The 22,935-nt window shown below is 39.6% G+C and overlaps 1 protein-coding gene and 1 long non-coding RNA gene across 5 annotated transcripts in view; one reads left to right on the forward strand and one right to left on the reverse strand.

Moving 5' to 3' along the window:
- Nucleotides 1-22,935, forward strand: part of LNP1 (leukemia NUP98 fusion partner 1) — a 39,388-nt gene that overhangs the window by 7,414 nt on the left and 9,039 nt on the right. For all 4 annotated transcript variants that reach the window (XM_049629352.1, XM_049629353.1, XM_049629351.1 and 1 more), the window contains exon 3: nucleotides 15,646-15,846. In XM_049629352.1, coding sequence (XP_049485309.1) covers nucleotides 15,685-15,846 — 162 coding nt within the window. In that variant the 5' untranslated portion in view covers nucleotides 15,646-15,684. The remainder of the gene's footprint in view (nucleotides 1-15,645; nucleotides 15,847-22,935) is intronic.
- On the reverse strand, nucleotides 228-7,097 carry LOC125921755 (uncharacterized). Its single transcript, XR_007457484.1, has 3 exons — nucleotides 6,925-7,097; nucleotides 4,898-5,002; nucleotides 228-483 (listed from the first exon to the last, which is right to left on the reverse strand). It is a non-coding gene; the product is annotated as an uncharacterized LOC125921755 (long non-coding RNA).

Genomic DNA, 22,935 nt, shown 5'->3' on the forward strand with positions numbered 1-22,935 from the left:
AGCATTGAACCTGAGGACCTCTAGGCTATACGTCCCCTATCTTTACCTTTTGTTGTTTTTCCAAGCCAGTGGAAACTAGCTTCAAATCCAGCAATGAGGAGGAGACTCAATTTTGCTAAATTATGAAAAAATGTAAAGCCATAAAAGATAGTTTCTGTGTCTATGTTCTGGTTAACTATTGCCGCTTAACAACCTATCCCAAGTAGCAGTGGCTTAAAGCAACTTAGTGGCTTTGAACAACCATTTTATTATATCTTAAAGTTTTATTGCTCAGGAGTTTGGGCAAGGCTTGATTGACTCTCCTGTTGGTGTCAATGGTTTATACTCCTGGCAGTCGGCCTGATCTGGAGGGTTCCAGAAAGCTTCACTCAGTGCCTGACACCTTGGTGAAAATGGCTTGAAGACTGGATGCATTTCAGATTACTCAGGGGGACACCTTCTTGTGGCCTTTCCAGCATGGCAGTCGGGGCCGTCTCAGGGTTCCTAGAGAGAATGTCCCAAGAGCCCTAGGAAGAAGCTGCATGGCTTTGTAAAGCCTTGTTGTGCCACATTTTATGGGTCAGACACGTTACTAGGGCCAGCACAGATTCATGGGGAGGTGAATTAGACTCCAACTTTCCATAGGAGAAGTAGCAAAAAAGTTGCAATTATTTTTACTCTACCACCATCTTCTACTAAGATTTAACCAATGTTACTATCTTGCCATAATTGCCCATGACACAATTATAAAAACATTTTTATTATAGAAGCTTTATAAAGATCATCTGGAAGTCTAAATAAATTACCATACCTAACAATGAAATGTTAGCACTTTTCTCTTTTTTAAGTCAAGAATCAGTCAGGGACTTCAGGTTCTATTACATAGTACTGAAGGTGTTAGACAAAATAATAAGACAAAAAAGAAAATAAAAGGAGATTGGAAAGGAAGAAGTAACTTTTCATTATCTACAGACAATCTGGTTGTCTCCATAGAACCCCCCCAAAAGTGTAATTTACTAGAAATAATAAAATAATTTAGCAATGCTGGTGGATGAAAGATTAGCACTGTTCTTAAACTGGTCCCTTATGTTTGCCAAACTATTGGCTGTTTTGTGGTTCTCCTGTTCTCAGGTCTGGCAGATGCCCTGTTGCTTCCTTCTTTTTCCTCCTGCTTGGACAACTGTCCCAGGTCTTAGCTTTTGGTGGTTTGACTCACACTGTCCACTTGGGGGCAGAGCCCATTTTGTCACCAATATTTGCTGTAGAGTTGTCTATGGATATGTTCCTCTACAATTGTTCTACTGGCTTTTTTATGTGGGGATTCAGAGAGATTGAAAACCTATGCTGTCTTCATTATTGTCATCCCCGAATACCTCTAGCTCAACAGCATTTTGATCTTGTAGCTACCCATTTAGAGAAGTTTCTTTTTCTTAGTAGTAGTCATTTTTCTTTTTACTTTTATTATGAAATAATTATGGATTCGCAGAAAGTTGCAAATAAATGCACACAGAGGTCCCATGTACCCTTCATGCCACTTCTTCCAATATTGACAACTTGCATAACTATAGGACAATATCAAACCAGGAAATTGACATTGATACAATCTACAAAATTTATTCAGATTTCATTAGTCATACATGCACTCGTATGTGTGTATTAAAATTCTGTGCAGTTTTCACACATGTTTCATGTAACTACCATTGCAATCAAAATACAGAACTGTTCCATCATCACAAAGTTTTTCTCATGCTAAACTTTTATAGCCACAACCCCCTGCTCCCAATCCTTAACCCTTGGCAATCACTAATCTGTTCTTCATCTCTATGATTGTGTTATTTCAAGAATGTTGTATAAATAAAATTATATAGTATGAATTCTTTTAAGACTTTTCACTCAGCATAATTCTCTTGAGGACAGTCTAAATTGTGTATATCAAATCTGTACATTCATTCATGTGTAGGTTTTTGCATGAACATAGGTTTTAATTACTCAAGGGTAAATACCCAATAGTGCATTATACCCAATACTGATTTATTTTGAGAGAGAGAAAGAGAGAGAGCATGCATGTGCATGCCATGAGTCGGGGACAGGCAGAGATAGGGAGACAGAGAATCCCAAGCAGGCTCCTCACTGTCAGCACAGATTCCAATTTGGGGCTCGATCTCACAAACTGTAAGATCATGACCTGAACCGAAATCAAGAGTCAGACACTTAAACAACTGAGCCACCCAAGAGCCCCACACTTTTAGTTTTAAAATGAACTAGCAAACTGGTTTCCAAAGTGACTGTACCACTTTTAAGTCCTACCAGCAAGGCAAGAATGAGTTAGCTTCTCTGCTGCATCTCCAGCATTTGGTGTTTACACTAGTCTTAATAAATTTTATCCATTCTGATAGGTGTTTAGAGTGATAACTGATTTTGTCTTTAACTTGCATTTACCTGATGGGTAATGATGTCGACACCTTTCCTTGTGCTTATTTGCTATCTATATATCTTTTTCAATGAAGTGTCTTTCATGTCTTTTGCTCTTTTTTTCTTTTAATGTTGAATTTTGACAGTTATTTATATATTCTAGAAACTAGTCCTTGTTGGATACATTGTTTGCAAATATTTTCTCCCAGTTTTTAGCTTTTCTTTTCATTGATTTACAGAGCAAAATTCTTAATATGATGGGATCTAGCTAATCAGTTTTTCCTTTTATGAATTATATGTCTAGTGTCAATCTAAGAACTCTTTGCTTTGTTATTTTTTTATTTTTTTAAATTTTATTTTTAAAGATTTTTTTAAAATTTATTTATTTATTTTGAGAGAGAGTGTGTGTGAATAGGAGAGAGGCAGAGAGAGAAGAGAGAATCCCAAGTAGACTCTGTACTGTCAGTGCAGAGCCTGATGTAGGGCTTGATCCCATGAACTGTGAGATCACAACCCTAGCCAAAATCAAGAGTTGGACACCCAACCCACTGATCCACCCAGGTGCCCCAAGACTTTATTTTTAAGTAATATCTACACCCAAACCTACAACCCTGAGATCAGGAGTTACACGTTCCACCAACTGAGCCAACCAGGCACCCCTCTTTACCTAGTTCTTGATCTCAGATATTGTCTCCATTTTGTTCCCTAGAAGCTTTATAACTTCACAACTTATTTTTAATTCTGTGATCCATTGTGAGTTAATTTTGTATAAGGTGTGAGACATAGGTCGAGATTCATTTTTTACTTTGTTTTTACTTTTTTTTTTTTTTAAACAGGGCAAACACACATGTGTGTGCACTGCCAGATGGCTGCTGGAAGATTCAGTTTTTAAAATGTGAATGTCCAATTGTCCCAGCACCATTTGTTGAATAGATTGTTCCTTATTCCCCACCCCCACCCTGCCAAAAGTGCTTTTGCACTTTTGCAAAATCTAGTTTAAATATATATATTTATATCTGTTCCTGGATTCTCTGTTCTGTTCCATTGGTCCATGTGTGTCTTTCTCTATCAATAGAACATTCTTTATTATTGTAGCCATACAGTAAGCCTTCACATTGTATAGCATGATTTTTCTACTTTATTCTTCATTTTCAGAACTGTTTTTAACTATTTCATGTCCTTTGAATTTCTATAAATTTTAGAGTAAGCTTTTCTATGTCTACAAACACCTTGATAGGCATTTATATTAAACCTAGAGGTCAGTATGGGGAGAAATGACATCTTTACTCTGTTGACTCTTCTAATTCATGAGTAAGCCTTTCTATTTATTTCATCTTCTTTGATTTCTTTTTATCAGCTTTTTGTCCTTTTCAGCATACAGTGTCTGTACATGTTTTGTTAGATTTGTATCTAGGTATTTCACTCTCTTTGGAGCAACTGTAAATGGTATTATAATTTTAATTTTTATTTCTGTATGTTCATTTTCAGTATGTAGAAAATACAGTTAATTTTTCTTTGTATTGAGTCTGTATCTGGTAACATTGCTGAAACTCACTTCTAGGTTCTAGGAGTATTTTTTGTATATCCCTTGGGATTTTATATAGAGACAATCATTATCACAAATAGAGACAATTTAATTTCTTTCTTTAAAATCTGTATGCCTTCCCTCACCCCACTTCCATTCTTCTTCCCTTATTGAACTGGATAGAACTTCTAGCACTGTGTTGAAAAAAGTGGTGAGAGTTGGCATTCTTGCCTTTTTCCTTATCTCAGGGGGGAAGCTTTCAGTCTTTCCCCATTAAGTATGACATGCATGAGTCGTTTTAAAATAACATCTTTCAGGGCACCTGGGTGGCTCAGTTGGTCAAGCCTCTGACTTTGGCTCAGGTCATGATTTCACAGTTCGTGAGTTAGAGCCCTGCATCAGGCTCTGTGCTGACAGCTCAGAGCCTGGAGCCTGCTTCAGAGTCTGTGTTTCCCTCTCTCTGTGCCCCTCCCCTGCTTGTGCTCTCTCTCTCTCTCTCAAAAATAAATAAACATTAACAAATTTTAAAATAACATCTTTTCATGATTACAAAAGTGATGCATAATCACTTGAAGAGAATAGAAATAAATATAAAGAACAAATAAAAATTATCTGAAATCCATGATTCATAGTTGATATTTGAGATCATACTAATGAATTGTATATATTAGTGTTCTCCAGAGAAACAAAACCAATAGGATGTGTAGGATGTGTGTGTGTGTGTGTGTGTGTGTGTGTGTGTGTGTGTGTGTTATGGAGAGAGAGAGAGAGATTGAGGGAGAGATTTAATTTAAAGAATTGGCTCACGTGATATGGAGGCTGGCAAGTCCAAAATTTGCAGAGTGGGCCAGCAGGCTAGAGACTCATGGGTAAGCAATATTGCAGTTGAAGTACAAAGGCAGTCTGTTGGTAGAATTCCCTATTTTGGGGGTAGGTCAACCTTATTTTCTATTTAGGCTTTTTTGATTAAATGAGGCTCACCTGCAGTATGGATGGCAATCTGCTTTACTCAAAGTCCACCAGCTGAAATATAAATCTCATCCAGAGATCTTGCCATTTGCAACAAACATGGATGGATCTAGGGGTCTTATGTTAAGTGAAATAAAGCAGATTGAGAAAGACAATTAACATATGATTTCAATTATATGTGGAATCTACAAAATAAAACAAATGAATAAACAAACAAAAAAAAGAATTAGACCTATAAATAAAGAGACCAGAGTGATAGTTGCCAGAGGGATGGGCAAATGGATGAAGAGAAATGGGAGATACAGGCTTCTGGTTATGGAGTGAAGAAGGCATGGGAATAAAAGGCACAGCATAGGGAACATAGTCGATGATATTGTAATGATGTTGTATGGTAGCAGACATAGCTACACTTGTGGTGAGCATAATATAACATATGGAGATGTGGAATCACTATGTTGTACACCTGAAACTAACGTACCATTGTGTGTCAACTATATTCAAAATTTTTTTGAAATTTTATTTGCCATAAATAAATAAATAACAGTTTACACTTAAAAAACGTAAATCTCATCCAAAAACACCCTCACAAAAATATCCAGGATAATGTTTGACCAAACATCTGGGTAACATGGCCCAGTCAAGTTGACAAATATTTTGAGAAGTTTTCAGTGTCATTAAATCCCTTGCTTTTTTATGCTTGCACAGAATTCTGTTATATGAATATATCATAATTTATTAGCATGGTCTTCAATTGTCATACGTTTAAGATGTTTCCATATTTTTTCTATTTTAAATAATGTTATGATGAACAAATATCTTTTGTTGTACCTGTTTATATACCTATAATACTAAGAAGAAAAATTTCTGGATCAAAGAATATAAATATTTTTTAAAAATCTTCTTAATACATCTTGCTATATTTCTTTCCAGAAAGACTATATTCATACTAACATTATATGGCATTTGATCCTCAGAAAATATTGTTCTGAAGCTTCATTAAAATTTTTATTTATAATAGTCTGAAGACCACCCATTGTTTATTGACTCAAACTTTGCAATTTCTTTTCCTAAATGTCATATTTTGTCACAGTTTCCTTTAAATGTTTGGTGGTCTACACCATTATTGTACATTGCACAATTTTGCCCCTCTTAGAAGTGAGCTCAAAAGATTATCTAATTCCTTCAGTTCTTTTCTGAGGCATTTCTTATGGGGAGGCTTGTAGACTCAGATTAAAAGAAAGTGCTGAGACATCACCCTTAGTTTCGGTGAAATTGTAATTAATGACTTGGAGGAAGCCTTTTCTGAAGTATAGCACACTGATGAACTAAACTGATAAAGTTTTTTTTTTTTCTTTTACATAATGGCAAATTTTAACAAATAGGATGTGCAATCTGTTTTAGAATAATAGCTGCTCAGGGATCAACAAGACCTTGATAGGCCATAAAATTAAGAATACTACTGGAGGCAAAGCTAGACAGGTTCCATCTCTGGCAGATGAGAATGAATGCCATGCTTAAAGTTCTCTGTGGAAGAGATGATGTATTGTCTTATAAAAACCTATTCCAGCATCTAATGACTTTGACTATTATGAAACCCACCAGTAGCCCAAATCCTGCAGAACTTAATGATGCTTAATGCCAAAGTAACTAGATATTTATCTAACCAATATTTTTGTAGGCAAACCTTTTCCACCCTCATATACATACATTTTTAAAATTTATTTATATTGAGAAAGAGAGAGTACGTGTGTTTGTGAGTGATGGAGAGGCAGAAAGAGAGGAAGAGAGAGACTTCTCCAAGCAGTCTCTATCCTGCCAGCCCGGAGCCCATTGTAGGGCTCAAACTCACCAACTGTTAGATCATGACCTGAGAGAATGAGAGAATTGGAGGCTTAATGGACTGAGCCACCCAGGCGCTCATCCTCCTCATATATTTTTTACATCAACAATAGTATATTTTAAAAATAGTTTTCATGATATAAGCTACATAACTTTTTAGAATAATAAATAATGATTATCTGCCCTCAAATAATACATACTTTCAGACCCTTGGTTAAACACCAAGCAGTCGTGCCTTTGATGATCACTTCAACAGTGTAACTTGATACACTGCAAACTTCACAGTGTAACTTGATAACAATCATGGAAATGGATGACTACATTATGACATGTTGCCTGCAAAAGAACATTCTAACAACCAGGACACTAAATATAACAGCACACAGTTTCAAATATTCAAGCACTGCTTTCTGGCAAGTAGAAACTGTATAAAAACCGCTGATGTATTTTGACCATACATAAATATATAAGGATGTAGCAGCTCAGTTCTCCCATACATAGCACCTCCTTTCTCGAATGAGACTGGCTCAGGAAAGCTTGAAAATAGTATGGGGAATAATTCTTCCCTTTAACTGCCAAGGAAGAAAATGAACCAAAAAAATAAATTACTATAACCATAGGGGCTATAGAGAATGAAATAAATAAAGGGAAGGCATTGCAGTATATAAAGGGAAATAAATAAACGAGAGAATGAAATAAAGAGAAAATCATTTTTTCATGATAGTAATCTCCTGAAGCAGTGAATGTGAGAGGGGGCATCGAAAAGCTGCTTCATTTTCACATAGCCCAAGGATTATTCTCACTGATCCCCTGGGCACCCATGATGTCTGACTGCTTTATGAGAACACACACACCACAAGCTTCCTACCCTCGAAGGGAAGGTAATTCCTTTCACATTAAGAATGATAAGAAAACACACATTTAAGCTTTCTAGAAAACTTCAGCTGTCTTGGCCCCTTTGACACTTTTGAGTACACACCGTGGGCCTGGCAAGGCAGAACATTAGAGCAGGGGCCAAAGGGCAGCTCCCTTTGGTCCAGTGCCCCTGGCACTGTCTCCTCAAGGCAGGTGTCCAGGGCTCCGCCAGGGGAAGCTGGTGGCCAGGCTCCCAGGTTGGGACATGGCCTCCTCTTGTGCGAGGGATTCTAAGACAGACTGGAAGAGCAGTTCTCCGCCAGCTGCCAAGACCTGACAACTGCTGCTGCTGTCCCCTTGCTGCTCCGGGTTTGTTATAAGGACCTTTGTTCAGGCAAATCAGGGAGCCATCTTTCTCATACCTTTAAGTAAATGAGCTAAAGTAGGAGAAAAAATGGAAGTGGACTGATTTTGTATAATGTAGACCAAATTCTTTTTCATTTGGGGGGTAACTTCATAGCTTATTTCTTTGGGAGAATTTTTGGCCAAAGTTGTGAAGGGTTCCTTTTCCTTCCTGGGGACTTCCTTGGGGAGTCCTGGAGACCAGCCTTAGGTGCAGTGACTCACAGGACTCACAGGGCTCAGCATGCAGTTGATAAAATGATGCAAAGAAAAATCATCAAAGTAAAAAGACACATAAGTGAAGTCTGGAGGAAAACTGTCTCAAGCTTCCAAGAGCCCTTGGAATATAGAACATGCTTAATTCTTCCATTAATGAGAAGTGTTGTTTACCAGAGAAACTCACCGGGAACTCAGACCCCAGGCCTTTTATTGGATGATGGTCATGAGGCACACACTGTCTAGCATGTACAGAAATTCCAGACTTTCAGAAAAAAAAAACTAGTTGTTCAGCATAAACCAAAGTTTGGATAAGCTATTTAGACTACTCATTAATTAGGGTAAATTTTATAATACTAGGGAAAGTTAACCAGCCAGGTTCCCAGATGCCAGTCAAGGGCCAACCTTGCAGGAAGGCTTTTCTAAGGATATGTAGTCTCAGGCTACTATGCTAACTCTTTTCCACATAGTCTACCCCATTTGGCCAAGACGTTTTTAGAGCAAAATTATCATCAGTAGAACCCCATGCGGCAGGGTGAAGGCAACTTGCTGTACTGACTCTCTTATGCCCTCCACAGTCCTGGATTTAGCCAATTAAAACAAATCCCACTAGGACGCCTGGGTAGCTCAGTTGGTTAAGATTTAGGCTGAGGTCATGATCCCAGGGTCACGGGATTGAGACCTGAGTTGGGTTCTGTGCTGAGCATGGGGCCTGCTTAAGGTTCTCTCTTTCTCTCTCTCCCTCTCTCTCTCTCTCTCTCTCTCTCTCTGTCTCTCTCTCTGTCTCCTCTTCTGCCCCTATCCTCTGCTCGTGCTTTCTCTCTAAAAATAAATTTAAAAAATTAAAATTAAACAAGTCCCATTAACAATAAAGGTCAGGGGCTCCTAAGTGGCTCAGGCAGTAAGCGTCTGACTTTTGATTTCAGCTCAGGTCATGATCTCGCGGTTCATGACATGATCTTGTGCTGACATTGTGGAGCCTGCTTGGGATTCTCTCCCTTTCTAGCTCTGCCCCTCCCCACCCATGGGCCCACAGGCACTCTCTCTCTCAAAATAAATAAGTAACCTTTTAAAAAATTAACAATTTCAATTTTAGTAAGTCAGGTGGCCCTCTCCTAAAGTTTTTGCATTAACTTTTTTTACTTGACCTAAGTCATCAGTTCAAGTGCAGTACAAGGCTAGTAAAGCTGAAGCTGTCCTGCATGTCTTCCAGGACTGAGGTGACTCATGAAAGTCAAGGTGCATGTATAAGATATATAATCCCAGAGAGTACTCTTGGAAACAAAAAGTTTGCAATTGTTAGGTCACCCAATGAAGGCATACATTAGTTAGGCATTAGAGGTTAACAGGGCCCCCCCAGTGTGGCTTCCCACTGTGGGTCCTTCTGCTCTAGGGTCTCTGTCCAGTCCAAGCAATGCAGTTGAGTCCCTAGTTTTCCAGAAGGACTTCCAGAAGGCAGTTTCAGCCAGTTTTGCTTGTTTTTGACATCAGTTCATTTGCCTCATGAGTGTGGACGACATCTAGAGGTGTTCTTCATGGGAACATAGGAGCTGCCCCACAGTCAGCACTGTCAGGTGTGATCATAGGTTCAGTAGTTGGTTTGAATTCAGGACCTCACAGCATCCTGGGAAGGCAACATTGGCATTCAGGAGTAGTTCTGAAAAACAGAGTAGTTATGAGAAATAGGGATCATTAATGTCCTCCTTCCGGCATTTCCCAGGTGCTGGGTGTGTGTGTGTGTGTGTGTGTGTGTGTGTGTGTGTGTGTGTGTTTTCTGTTATTACAAAATTAGTGTGTCTCATTTAATAATCATTACTTTATGTTTCTTCCCCAGTCATTTTTTATTCTCATTTTTCATCAACAAGGGTTGGGTGTAAAGAGGGTATTGAGAATTTAGCTGTTACTCCATGGTATTGCTACCTTGACATCATTTTGTTTGACCAAGCAGGGACCTTAAACTGACACTAGACCCCTCATACAAGCACATGCCCTAGATAGCAGTCTGCAGAGTCACAGGCACATGTAAGTTCCTGCTATCACTTCCCCAACAGCCCTCGTGATCAACAATCTCCCCTGACCCCCACTGCCTTCCCCTTATGGAGCTCCTTAAATAAGACTACCGTGTGGCTTATCAGACCCTGCCCTTTTAGCTTGAGTTGACCAATGTAACCTTAGACCTGGGAATCCCAAAGCACTCCACCTGCAGACTTTAATAAAAACCTGTGTCCCAGCTTCTGCCTCACTCTGTCGGCACTCTGCCATGACCTCCCCACAATAGCCCTCAAGGTGTGCCAGGTACTTCCTCCAGGACCTGTAAATAAAAACCTTCTCTATTTTAATTCTGCTTGTGGTCTGTTGTTGAACCACAGTTCACCATCTGACATCCCATGCTCCACTTAATAAGTGATAATTTAACAAATTCATAACAGAGGGATAGAAGAATTTACACAGAAAAACACTGTTAATATAACTTAACCAGAAAGACATATCTTCAGGAACTGGTTAGGACAAAATCCTGAATTTTCAAAAGTTTTCAGAACATGTTTACATAACCCTCACCCTTTTCATCCTGATCATTTATTCAGTAATCAGCCTGAAAAAGAACAATCTTTGTTTGGGAATTGCTGCATTTAATAATCAAATTGCCTGACTAAGGAGAAAGGTAAGTAAAGTAGAATCAGGCTATCAGTCTGTCGTTGCAAATTTCAAATAATCTTGAAAGTCAGACATAAGTCAACAGCAGTGAGACATTCCTGAGCAGCGGGTGAGAGGAGACCCCCCTCTGTCAGGAGTGGAGTGGAGAGGTCTACCCTACATTCTGTGTTGTCTTCCAACTTAACAGCTTTCAATGGGAATCACACATTAGGTTCCTTGTGATCATTCATCTCAAATGCAATTAGCCCCTGTGTTAGAAATATACAGCCACTAGCAGCTTGGTTTCAGATGGTCCCATCAGAGAATGAGCCCTTACTAGTGGGTATCTACAGGTGACCCATGTTTTCCAGCCAGCATCCACAATGTTTCTGGCCCCACAGAGGGGTGTCTTAAGTCTAAAGTCGTCTTAGAGTCTGTTTGATTCATTTAGCCTATGTCTACTTTCCAAGATTGGAACTGTCTGTTACAGATGTTGTTAGGTTTCAGCATACCATCGAGTCCAGGCAATTAGGATCTCTGAATTCAGGATTCCAAAAAGCCAACGACTTTTCTTTGACAGCAGCAAAGGTGAGAGACTACAGGTTAGACAGTGGTGTTCCAAGGCTTTTTAAGCCCCCTTTATCTTGTTGGACTTAGAGTTCAAATTGACCTACTCAAAAATATACACACTTAGCCTAGAAAATCACCTGCCTGTAAGAGTCAGACCTCTGATTTTACAGAAACTTATTATCAAGCTAAAAAACTACTTTTTAAACCTCAAAAACTATATTTTCCTGTGGAGAATATTTCTCTTTATGTTGTCTGCCTTTTCTCATAGGGTCCAACAGGCAAAAATCATAGCAAAAATAATTAGTTATGAAGATTTCAATATTCAGAAGTTCAAAGAGTTTAAATTTTTAATCCATCCAAACAAGAAAGTTATGTTATATTAACACTTTTATTGGGAGACTTCACCAGATTAGAATAATCCTTCTAGCCTTTATGAAATTACAAGCATATATTTTTTACATCATTAAAAAAATTATATACCCAGATGCAATACCCATAAAACAAAAAATAAACACATTTTAGAAAGTCTCTTTCTTGCTCTTTCTTTCTTTCTTTTCTTTCTTTTTTTTTTTTTTTTTTGTTGTTGTTGCAAGTTTACTCAAACCTTAGCAGTAAATTCAACACTTTTAGGATTAACATTACAACTACTGAGAAATCCCAGCTGGAATGCAACAGGCTGCTGCACCAGTGGGTAGATTGTTATTTTTCCCCTCTTCTTCTCCCGCCCCCCCCATCTCTGTCTTTTTTTCCTAATTTGTGTAAAGTTTTCTCCAGCCTTGGAACTGACTTAATCTTATTTCCTCCCACTTGGAGGAGTGAACAATACAAACATACAACATTTTGGCTCACACAAAAATGTTTTTTTTTTGTTTTTTTTTTTAATTTTTTTTTCAACGTTTTTTATTTATTTTTGGGACAGAGAGAGACAGAGCATGAACGGGGGAGGGGCAGAGAGAGAGGGAGACACAGAATCGGAAACAGGCTCCAGGCTCCGGAGCCATCAGCCCAGAGCCTGACGCGGGGCTCGAACTCACGGACCGCGAGATCGTGACCTGGCTGAAGTCGGACGCTTAACCAACTGCGCCATCCAGGCGCCCCTAAAGGAATGTTTGAACCCTTTCTCCTCCCACCTGAAGGACAGAACAAAACCTAAAGGTGTCACCCAGCCTGCACTTTTTTATTCCTTCACCTTAGCTACCATGGCCGAAAGCAGCCAATAAACCCAATTCTCCTAGGGTTGGATCTATCATTTTTAATTCCATAGGTAACCTTCACCTTTCACAAGAGACATCATCTCAGCTGCTGTTTCATACCACAGGTGACTAGGTAGCCATTGGGAGGTGAAGGTTCACAATTGTATCCCTTTCATACCTCCTTTCTCCAAACACTGTTTTAGCCATATTTCAGTGAGTCAGAGCTGTTTTTAATAAATCCCACTTCTGACACCAACTGGCACTGCAGTTTAAAGATTGCTAGAAAAATCCACAGCATATAGTTATACTTATGGATAAGATTTGTTACACTGAAAGGATACAAAGTAAAATCTAAAATGGTAAAGGGCATGTTGGGTGAAGTCTGAAGAAAGCCAGGCACAAGCTTCCAAAATATATATATATATATTTTTTCCATTGAAGCCTTATTATAGGATGCATTTAATTTCTCCAGTAATGAGTTTTGGCAACACATGTGAAGTGTCTACATTCTCATTTGGGACTTAGTGCCCATGGTTTTTAATGGGTGCTGTTTATGTGGGGACCCTGCTATGCGCTGTATGTTGTAATCCTACAAAATTCATATGTTGAAGCCTAAATATAATATGATGGTTTGTAGGTAACGGCTTTGGGAGATAAATGAGAGGGTGGAGCCCTCATGAATGGGATTAGTGCCTGTGATGGTTAATTTTATGTCAATTTTATGGGGTGCCCAGATTAAACACTATTTCTGGATGTGTCTGTAAGGGTGTTTTTAGATGAGATTAGCATTTGAATTGATGGGCTCAATAAAGTTGATTGTCCTCCCCAGTGTGGTGGGCCTCATCCAATCAGTTGAGGGTCTGATTAGAACAAAGGACAGAAGGAGGAATTTGCCCTTTTTTCCCACCTCACTTCATAAATTGGGATATCTCATCTTCTCCTGCCCTTGGGCTTGGATTTACACCATTGGCTCCCCTGGTTATCAGGTCTTTAGACTTGGACTGAATTACACCACTGGCTTTTCTGGGTCTCTAGTTTGCAGATGGTAGATTGTGAGGCTTATCAACCTCTATAGTTGCATAAGCCAATTCCACATAATAAATCTCCATATTTATAACTTTATCTGAACATTTCCCAATATAAGAAGGGTTCAGAACTCCAAGAGATAGATGTCACTCAAAGAGGTTTTTAAAATAATGTCCTATTTCTTTTCCTCAAAATACTTTTAAGCAATAATTAGGTATGATCTGTTCTGGGTTTTCAATCCACTGGTCATAGATTTATTATTTTGTTTCAAAAATTGGAAGAAAAGACATTCCTGTCTTAAGAGGAATAGAAAAGAAGAGGTTTATCCATAGTTAAGTTTTGTGGACATACCTATCCTGCTTCCCCAATGAAGTTACCATGTTTCTTTCTTTAATAATAGAGACAACCAATAGTGGTTGCATACATTTATAGTTATAACTTTTCTCATCTGGGCCATTGAGAAGCAGGCTTTCTGCATTCTGTAATAAAAATATACAAAGTTACAAGCCTGTATCTCTCACTATTTAAAACAAGAAGTAAAAATGTTGCAAGCTATTTTATGCTTTGGTTATTTTCCCTTAGCAACTTAGAAATTGTGGTACCATGCTCTAGAAACACTGGTCACAATTATTAAGCATGTCTTTTTGCAGCTCAAAGAGTTTTCATATGGAAATGGCCAAGAATACCTCTGTTTACAAATGCAAGATTTCTCAAAGTTTTCTTGGAATACTGGTGGAATGGTGGAGTCTGGACTTCATTATTCTACACCTTGCTTCAAACTTGGCTATGCTGCTTAGTAGTAATTTAACCTTGAGCAAGTGATGATCTGTTTGAATCTCACTGTCCTTATCTATAAAATGTGATACAAATCTCCCAGGATACATTTAAAAATATGTACATTTACAAATATGTAAGATATTTGACTTCATACCTGGTACAAAGCAGGGGTTTAATAAATGCATTATTCCTGTTATCTCAAAAAAATGCCCACTAAAAGGCAAGGTTATAGTGTTCATAGAAGCTTTTTATAATAGCCCTACCTGAACACACCCAAATGACAGCCCAAAATGACCATCAGTTAGTAGATTGAATTTTTTTAAATGTGGGATATTCATACAATGCAGTACTATATAGCATGAACTACCATTACTACAAAAGTATGGATAAATCTCACCAATATAACATTGAATGATATGAAATAATACATTCTGTATAATACCATTGAAACAAAGTTCAAAAACAGGCAAAATTATAGAGTCAGCAGGCAGAAGTCATAACCTTTTGGAGGGAGGTTGGATTGGAGGAAGGACAAAGGGAGCCAGCTGAGATGCTGGAAATGTTTTGTCTTCACCTGCATGGTGGTGATTATATATGGGTATATGCATGTAAAAAATTCATCAAACTGAACGCTTAATATTTGTACATTATATACATACATGTATATTATTTACATTTATGCAGATATAAATGATACATCAGTAAAAAAAATGCTCCCTTAATCCCAGGATTTTGTATCAATAGCAGTTTTATTTACTAGGAGTGTATCTAGCAGACAATATAACATGCCAAAAGCTGGCCATCTAGCAGTCTGTAGTCAGTCTGTCCCTTGTAAGTGGCCCCATTTCAGAACTAGCCTGGAGCTGACAGGCATATTATAAGGTCATGCTCCATCATCATTGACAGCTGGAGATGCCATCACATGCCATCGGCAGCAAAGCACAGGGAAAACCAGGCAGTGGACTGTGCTTCCCACCCTTAGGCTTGGAGGCACAAGCCCCAGCAATGGAAGGATTAAAAAGCCTCAATTTAAAAAGACAGGGGGAGGGGAGGGAATGTGGGCTGCACAATTTATAAATAGACATTCCCTGAGGCTGCCTGATGGTGAAGTGGTTGTTTAGTAAATCTTTCTCCCTTAAGAATCCCATTATCGGAGAGCATTTGAAAATACCAGTTTCATTTTGTCTTTTGGGGGAGATCCTGGGTTTCATCAAGTCAGCCCTGTTGGATGATATTGCTCTCTGTCAGATCTAGGGACAGGCCTTCAGTACCTTGAATCACCTATACATGGAGCACAAAGATGATGATGATGATGATGATGATGTGTCTTTTGCCAAATGGATGAGCAGCTTCTGGGGTCACAGCTGGATAGAAGAGAATGAGAGAGGACTCCGAGACCGTCATGGATCACAAGCTGCCAGTTACAGGAAAACCTCCCTGCCCTGCCCAGTGAGTTATTATCAGAGAACCAGGGGAGAGTTGGACTAGGGGAGGGGGGTTTCTATTGGATAATTTTTGAAGAAGCCTTTGGTATAAATTTTTCTTTGGTTAAAAAGCAGTACTTCTAAACCTTTTTATATCCACAAAAATCCCTTTTATTACTTTATCTTGTTCTCCAGGGGAACTGATGTTCATCTATTAGGTAAAGATTTCTTCATTTTTAGTAGTCTAAGATATCTTTAACTACGATTCGGAGCTACTGATAAACCTGAGACAATCCTTCTGAGGGTTAATGTAATTCAAGCCAAAGGAAAGACACTTGATATTATAGTTTGTGCAGCATCGGCATGGGTCAATGTGTGATTTCCTATAGTCTTTTTAAAATACTGAAAATAAGCTCCACTATTTGATAACCTCCGAAGAATTGGTGATTCCTCATGATAAATCACCACCTTTGAATAAATTTGATATCCTTTTTCTTCTGGTTCCCCTTTGGTTTCCTGAGGGTAGAAGGAGCCACAATTGTCCTGCCCTCAGCAAGGCAAACACCCAATGTCTAGGGAACAAGATGCAAGCAGGAAAGCCCCTGATGGGGAGTGGGTGGGCCTGACCAGGTGAGGACTCCGCAGCAGGTGCAGACAGTGGTTCTCTTTGTTCAGCTGTGGTGCTGGAAGACTCCACTGCAGACACACATGTCCTCTGCTTCCCAGTTACACAACAATAATACAGCTTTTCTTTTTCATTGAGTCACTTAAAATTCCAGCTGTAGAGAATACATTCTCAACCTTCTGCCTCTGTCAACCCCAGAAACAAGTAAGTTTTGGGGTAATGTTATTTTATTTCATTTTTATCCCTAGAGTTCTCAGATGCTTAATGCTTATAAGGGATATAAAAGTGTGTAAGGCAAAATCTCTTTTACTCCCACTGGCCAGCAAGTTTTGAGGAATGTCTTTGAGACACAAATATTTGAAAATAGGTTTCTTACCAAATGCATACTCAGGGACTAAGGGCAAGTTTCAACAGCTCTTTGAGCTTCAGGTACCTTAAGTAAAAAAGAAGAGAGGCTGGACTGGATGATCCCTGGGAACCCTTCTAGTGCTAATTGTCCATGATTCTGTTGTAAATGAACACCTGCATATCACACTCTCATTTTAATCTCTTATGTTCCACTTCGAGTGAGGTATTCACAATGTGTGAACCAGGAGTGTAATTAGTTTCCAGTTTCCAGATAGTGAGGACCAGGGAGAAACAAAGAGAAAAGTTCTGATTTACTATTTATCTCAACAGCCCTTTGGAGCCACTGAAAATAGGAAAACAAAAGAAGAAACATGACTTTTAAAATACAGTTTTGTTGAATAAATTTTAGCATTTATTAGACTTTTAATACTGACATAATCCACCCTTTTTAGAGAATCAATTTTTAGGTTTCAGTGCTGTTTGCCTTAAACTATCAGGGTGGAATTTGTTATGTATGACATTTCTAAAAGATGTCCATATATCTTTTTCCTGCCCATGCTAGCTTTGAGCATTTGCCTGAATTAACCTCTTCAGATTCTCTTAGTCAACAGTGACTTCCATAATTATCAGACTAACATGCAGAAAGCATGTGCTTATTTAAGGATGCAAAGCATGGAATAAAAATGACCACATTATTCAATAGAACAGCAAGAGCATAAGCACAGAACACAGAGCAGGGGACCCAGAGTGAGGTGAGCAGAGTCCTGGGAAATAGTCAGGGGTCTGAATCTCCACCTCTGGTCACATTATGCCACATATTTATGAAGAGAGCCTGTAGTTGGATACTTAACTGTTCGAATTCTAAAATGTACTCAGGTTTTTCTTACCTTAGAGATATGAGAACCATTAGGTTTTCATTTTGTGTGTGTGTGTTTTGCTTTGAGCTCAATGAATAACTTAAAAAGAAAAGCTTACTCTTAGCCTTATCTCTTTTCTTCTCTCCCCACTGCTCCAACCTAAGGCTCTTCCCTCTCACAACCTATTAGTAACCTGTATCCATAAATATTACATGCGTTGGAAGAGAAGAGTTTTCTCCTTCTTTCCCATTTGAATGTGGTTTCTAATATGGCTTTCAGCCTCATGATTCCCGCAAAACCATAGCGATGGAGCCTTGATTCATTGGACATATTTATTGAATACCTATTATGTGCCAGACATTATGCAAGCCTCTATAGGCTTATAGGGCACAAGAAGACAAACAAAATCTCTGAGCTTGTGGAACTTCCAGTCTAGTGGAAAATACAATTTGTCAGAAAGAACAAGGTAGACAAGGGGTAGAGCGTGGTCCTTTTTAGAGAACACTATTTTTTAACAAGCCTCAGTTTAATGATCTATGATTGCTGATTTAAAGTGAAGTTAAAAATCTAACTTTACTGTCCTGATGTTCTTGGTGGAAAAAAATGAAGTGATATGAAGTCTCTTTCATTAACTGAACTGATGTGCCTTGTACCTCCAGCGCCACAAGTAAAAGTTTCTGTATTCCTTATTTATTCTGCTCTTTGAAAGCGGATTTTAAAGACTTTAGTCTATTCAGCTTTCTAGGCATCTTCTGTATCTTACCATGGTTCTCTTACCATCCTTTGGCACAGTTTGGGCCTATGGAAGGGGAGATTATGCTAAATGAAAGGAGTCTTCAAGGAAGAACCAAATTCCCTGGCCGAGGGCTTTGTTAATTCTATTTATTTATTTATTTTTTAATGTTTATTTACTTTTGAGAGATAGAGAAAGAGACAGAGTGTGAGTGGGGGAGAGGCAGAGAGAGAGAGGGAGACACAGAATCCCAATCAGGCCCCAGGCTCTGAGCTGTCAGCACAGAGCTGGTCAGTGGGGGGCTTGAACCCAGGAGCTATGAAATCATGACCCGAGCTCAAGTTGGGTGCATAATCAACTGAGCCACTCAGGCACCCCAAGCTTTGCTAATTCTAAATGCTTTCTCAGTGCTCCAAGGTAGGCACAGTATATGCTTGCCCACATGATATCATTTGAGGGGATATAAAAATAAGCCTCTACCTGTCTGCACCCAAGGGATTAAAAATTTTTTTTCATGTTTATTCATTTTTGAGAGAGAGAGAGAGAGAGAGAGAGAGACAGAGACAGAGAGAGAGAGAGAGAGAGAGAGAGAGAGAGAACACAAGCAGGGGAGGGGCAGAAAGAAAGAAACTCCGAAGCCGGCTCCATGCTGTCAGCACAGAGTCCGAGGCAGGGCTTGAACCCATGAACCAAGAAATCATGACCTGAGCAGAGGCTGGATGCTCAACGGACTGAGCCACCTATGTGTCCCCATTTTTTTCTTTTTGAAAATAATCACCTTTGGGGCACCTGGGTGGCTCAGTTGGTTAAGCACCCGACTCTTGGTTTCAGCTCAGGTCATGATCTCCCAGTTTCTGAGTTCAAAACCTGTGTGGGGCTCTGTGCTGACAGCCCAGAGCCTGCTTGGGATTCTCTCTGTCTGTCCCTCCCCCATGCACACTGTCTCCCTCAAAATAAATAATCTCCTTTAACCATTTTTATATTCTCTCTTCATGGTCTCAATTTAAAGCAATAGAAGACACTTAAAATTTTCATTTTTATCCTGACTGACCTGAGTATGGCTACACACTGTCACCATTACAGTATCTCACCATAGGGGTGGTTTGCCCGCATTTGTTCACTACACGGAGCGGGCGGGGCATGGCCCCCTCAGAGGATTTTTCATAAACCTGAGGAGAAGGAGTGCCCTAAAGTTACGTGAGTAACAGTGGTTTCTTGTTTTTCAGGTTAAATTTATATTTAATTTCAACAGGAGACAATGCCTTAATCCCAAAGATGAAACTAGTGATAGAGTTTCAGGCAACAGTGACAACTCTACAGTAGCACTTTTAGCATAACGCTCTATGGATTTGTTTTCTATTTTCTATTGGATGTAGAGGAGTCGCTGGAAGGGCAGCAGAGTAGAGAAGGATGAAGGGAGGGCTTCAGAGGCAGCCACCCAGGGTCGGCCACTAGCAGCGTAACTGACTGAGTTACCTACGTCTCTCTGACCATATGTAAAGATGACTGATGGGAACAGCATATGCCTCATAAGGGTGTAGGGAAGATTCAATAAGTAATTTATATAATGTAATTAGGACATTGCCTGGTACCTAACGAGCACCTATGCTTCTTATTATTATGTGCTGGAAGTGTTGAAAATTGGGAATTTTTTTCCAGATGATGCTTTAGTTAAGTACTGCAAAAAGTTCTAGAGTCTTTCATTTTGCCTTTCCCTCATTGTCTCTAATGTTTCTCTTTCTCTCTTATATCACAATGGGAAGACAGTAGGTAATTTTATACTGGTGGTTGGCATTTGGCATATGTTCTGTCATGGACCGATGTCGCCCCCTCCCCCTGCTAACCCTCCAAAATTCATATGCTGAAGTCCTAACCCTGAATGTGATGGTATTTGGAGATGAGGCCTTTGGAAGTAATTAGGTGTAGATGAGCTCATGAGGTGAGATGGGATTACTACTCTTATAAGAAGAGACACCATAAAGCTTGCCCTTTCTCCTTCTCTCCACCTGCATGCATAAGTCTTAGGTGAGACATTTAGCTGACCTAAGATTCATTTTCCTCATCTGTAAAAGGGAAGGATGATTCCCTCCCAGGATTTGTTCTGAGGTCAGAGGTCAAGGACATGGTCCCCAGAGAGTGTGGTACTCTGGTACTGTGCACTACGACTTAACATGGGTCTTATTATCCCAGCACCTGGAACTTTCTCCTCATTGTTTCTCATTTTGGTGTTAATGGGTGTCTCAGGGGCTTGTATTTACACAGAGAGCAGGAGGGGTACAAGTGAAGGGTGATTGCAATTAAAGCCAAGACAAAGAATATCAAGTAGTTAAGCTCTCCAGAGGAAAATTTTACATAACCAATGTCTTTTTATTTATTTATTATTATAATTTTTAAAGATTTTATTTTTAAGTAATCTCTCCACCCAACGTGGGGCTCAAACTCACAATCCTGAGATCCAGAGTTACATGCTCCATGGACTGAGCCAGCCAGGTACCCCACCGATTTCTTATTAATTAATTAAAGTGAGAACCTATGCCTTGGGTCAGAACTGGGAACTGGACAGAGACTGGTCTGAAGGCAGTGTCTGTACACGCTTTGTCACTCTGTCATCTGGGACCCCAGCTGGTGAGCTCAAAATGAAGGATCCCATCCCGTGGGCAAGAGCCCACACTCACAGTGTGGGAGAGAAACCTCTAAGGCTAGTCCATGGCTGTGGAGGTGATATGTACGTACTTGGTAAAAATAAGCTACATAAAAATAAGCTAGGGCACTGTTTCATGTCTTTGCCAGGAAAATTACACTAGAAGGGCATATAAAATTCCAAAAGTAGAGCTTGCATGGTAAGTAAACATATTTAAAAATGGGAACTTCTCCCTGTAATCGATTAGAGAGATCTTTTAAGCCTGTTTCCCACAAAGTCACACACAAAAACAAACAACTGGAAAAACCTATCTGATAGGAAATATTAAGTGTATAATATTAAGTATATAACTCTTGCCTTTTTTTTATGCCCTTTGTGCAAACATTCTCATTTCATATCCAACCTCAAATTTAAAAATTATATTTATTTATTTATTTTTAATTTTTTTTTTAAATGTTTATTTATTTCTGAGGCAGAGGGAGACAGAGCGTTAGTGAGGGGCGGGGAGGCAGAGAGAGAGGGAGACAGAATCTGAAGCAGGCTCGAGGCTCCGAGCTGTCAGCACAGAGCCCCATGCGGGGCTCGAACTCACAGACCGCGGGATCATGACCTGAGCTGAAGTTGGACGTTCAACCGACTGAGCCACCCAGGCGCCCCTAAAAATTTTATTTTTAAAATTTTATTGTGGGGGCGCCTGGGTGGCTCAGTCGGTTGAGCGTCCGACTTCGGCCCACGTCATGAGCTCGCGGACCGTGGGTTCGAGCCCCGCATCGGGCTCTGTGCTGACAGCTCGGAGCCTGGAGTCTGTTTCGGATTCTGTGTCTCCCTCTCTCTGACCCTACCCCGTTCATGCTCTGTCTCTCTCTGTCTCAAGAATAAATAAACGTTTGGGGCGCCTGGGTGGCGCAGTCGGTTAAGCGTCCGACTTCAGCCAGGTCACGATCTCGCGGTCCGTGAGTTCGAGCCCCGCGTCAGGCTCTGGGCTGATGGCTCGGAGCCTGGAGCCTGTTTCCGATTCTGTGTCTCCCTCTCTCTCTGCCCCTCCCCCGTTCATGCTCTGTCTCTCTCTGTCCCAAAAATAAATAAAAAACGTTGAAAAAAAAAATTAAAAAAAAAAAAAAAAGAATAAATAAACGTTAAAAAATAAATAAATAAATAAATAAAATTTTATTGTGGCAAGAACACTTAACACGAGATTTACCATCTTAGCAGATTTTTAAGTGTGCAATACAGTATTGTTAACTATAGGTCCAAGGCTGTACAGTAGACCTTTAGAACTCATTCATCTTTGCATAACTGGAACTTTATACCCATTGATCAGCCACTTCCTGTTTCCCCCTTCTCTCAAGTCCTGGCGACCACCACTCTATTCCTCGCTTCTATGGGTTTGAGGAATTTAGAGACCTCATGGAAGTGGAGTCATTTAGTATGTGTTCTTCTGTGTCTCAGTCTCAAGTTTTTAAAGTACCATTTTTTTCTCGATAATATAATACATGATCACTGCAGAAAACTTAGAAAATACTAAAAAAAAAAAAAAAAAAAAAAAGTTCCATGGCACAAAGAAAACCTTTCAAAACATTCAGGTATGTTTTAAGGTTGTCCATCTTACAATGTTATCCTGCTTCAAGCCCTCCTCCCACCTCCCTCCTCCCAGGTGCTCCCGCTCAGCGAGCTTCTTTTCCTTACAGCCTGCAAGCTCTTCTGTGGCACATATGGGGCTCATCCTCAGGCAGAAGAGTGTTCCCTGTTCCCTAATTAACCCTGCTCATCCTTCAGACTGTATCTTAATCATCACACCTTCACAAAAGTCTCCCCGATCCTCTTAGCCACTCCAGCACCCACACAAACATACATTATTTTACCCTATTTTATATCCTCTCAAGGCACCTTGAACTTTTCCTTTACAGCAT

The sequence above is a fragment of the Panthera uncia genome, chromosome C2, assembly GCF_023721935.1.
Source record: "Panthera uncia isolate 11264 chromosome C2, Puncia_PCG_1.0, whole genome shotgun sequence".
In the NCBI taxonomy this organism is placed as follows: Eukaryota; Metazoa; Chordata; class Mammalia; order Carnivora; family Felidae; genus Panthera; species Panthera uncia.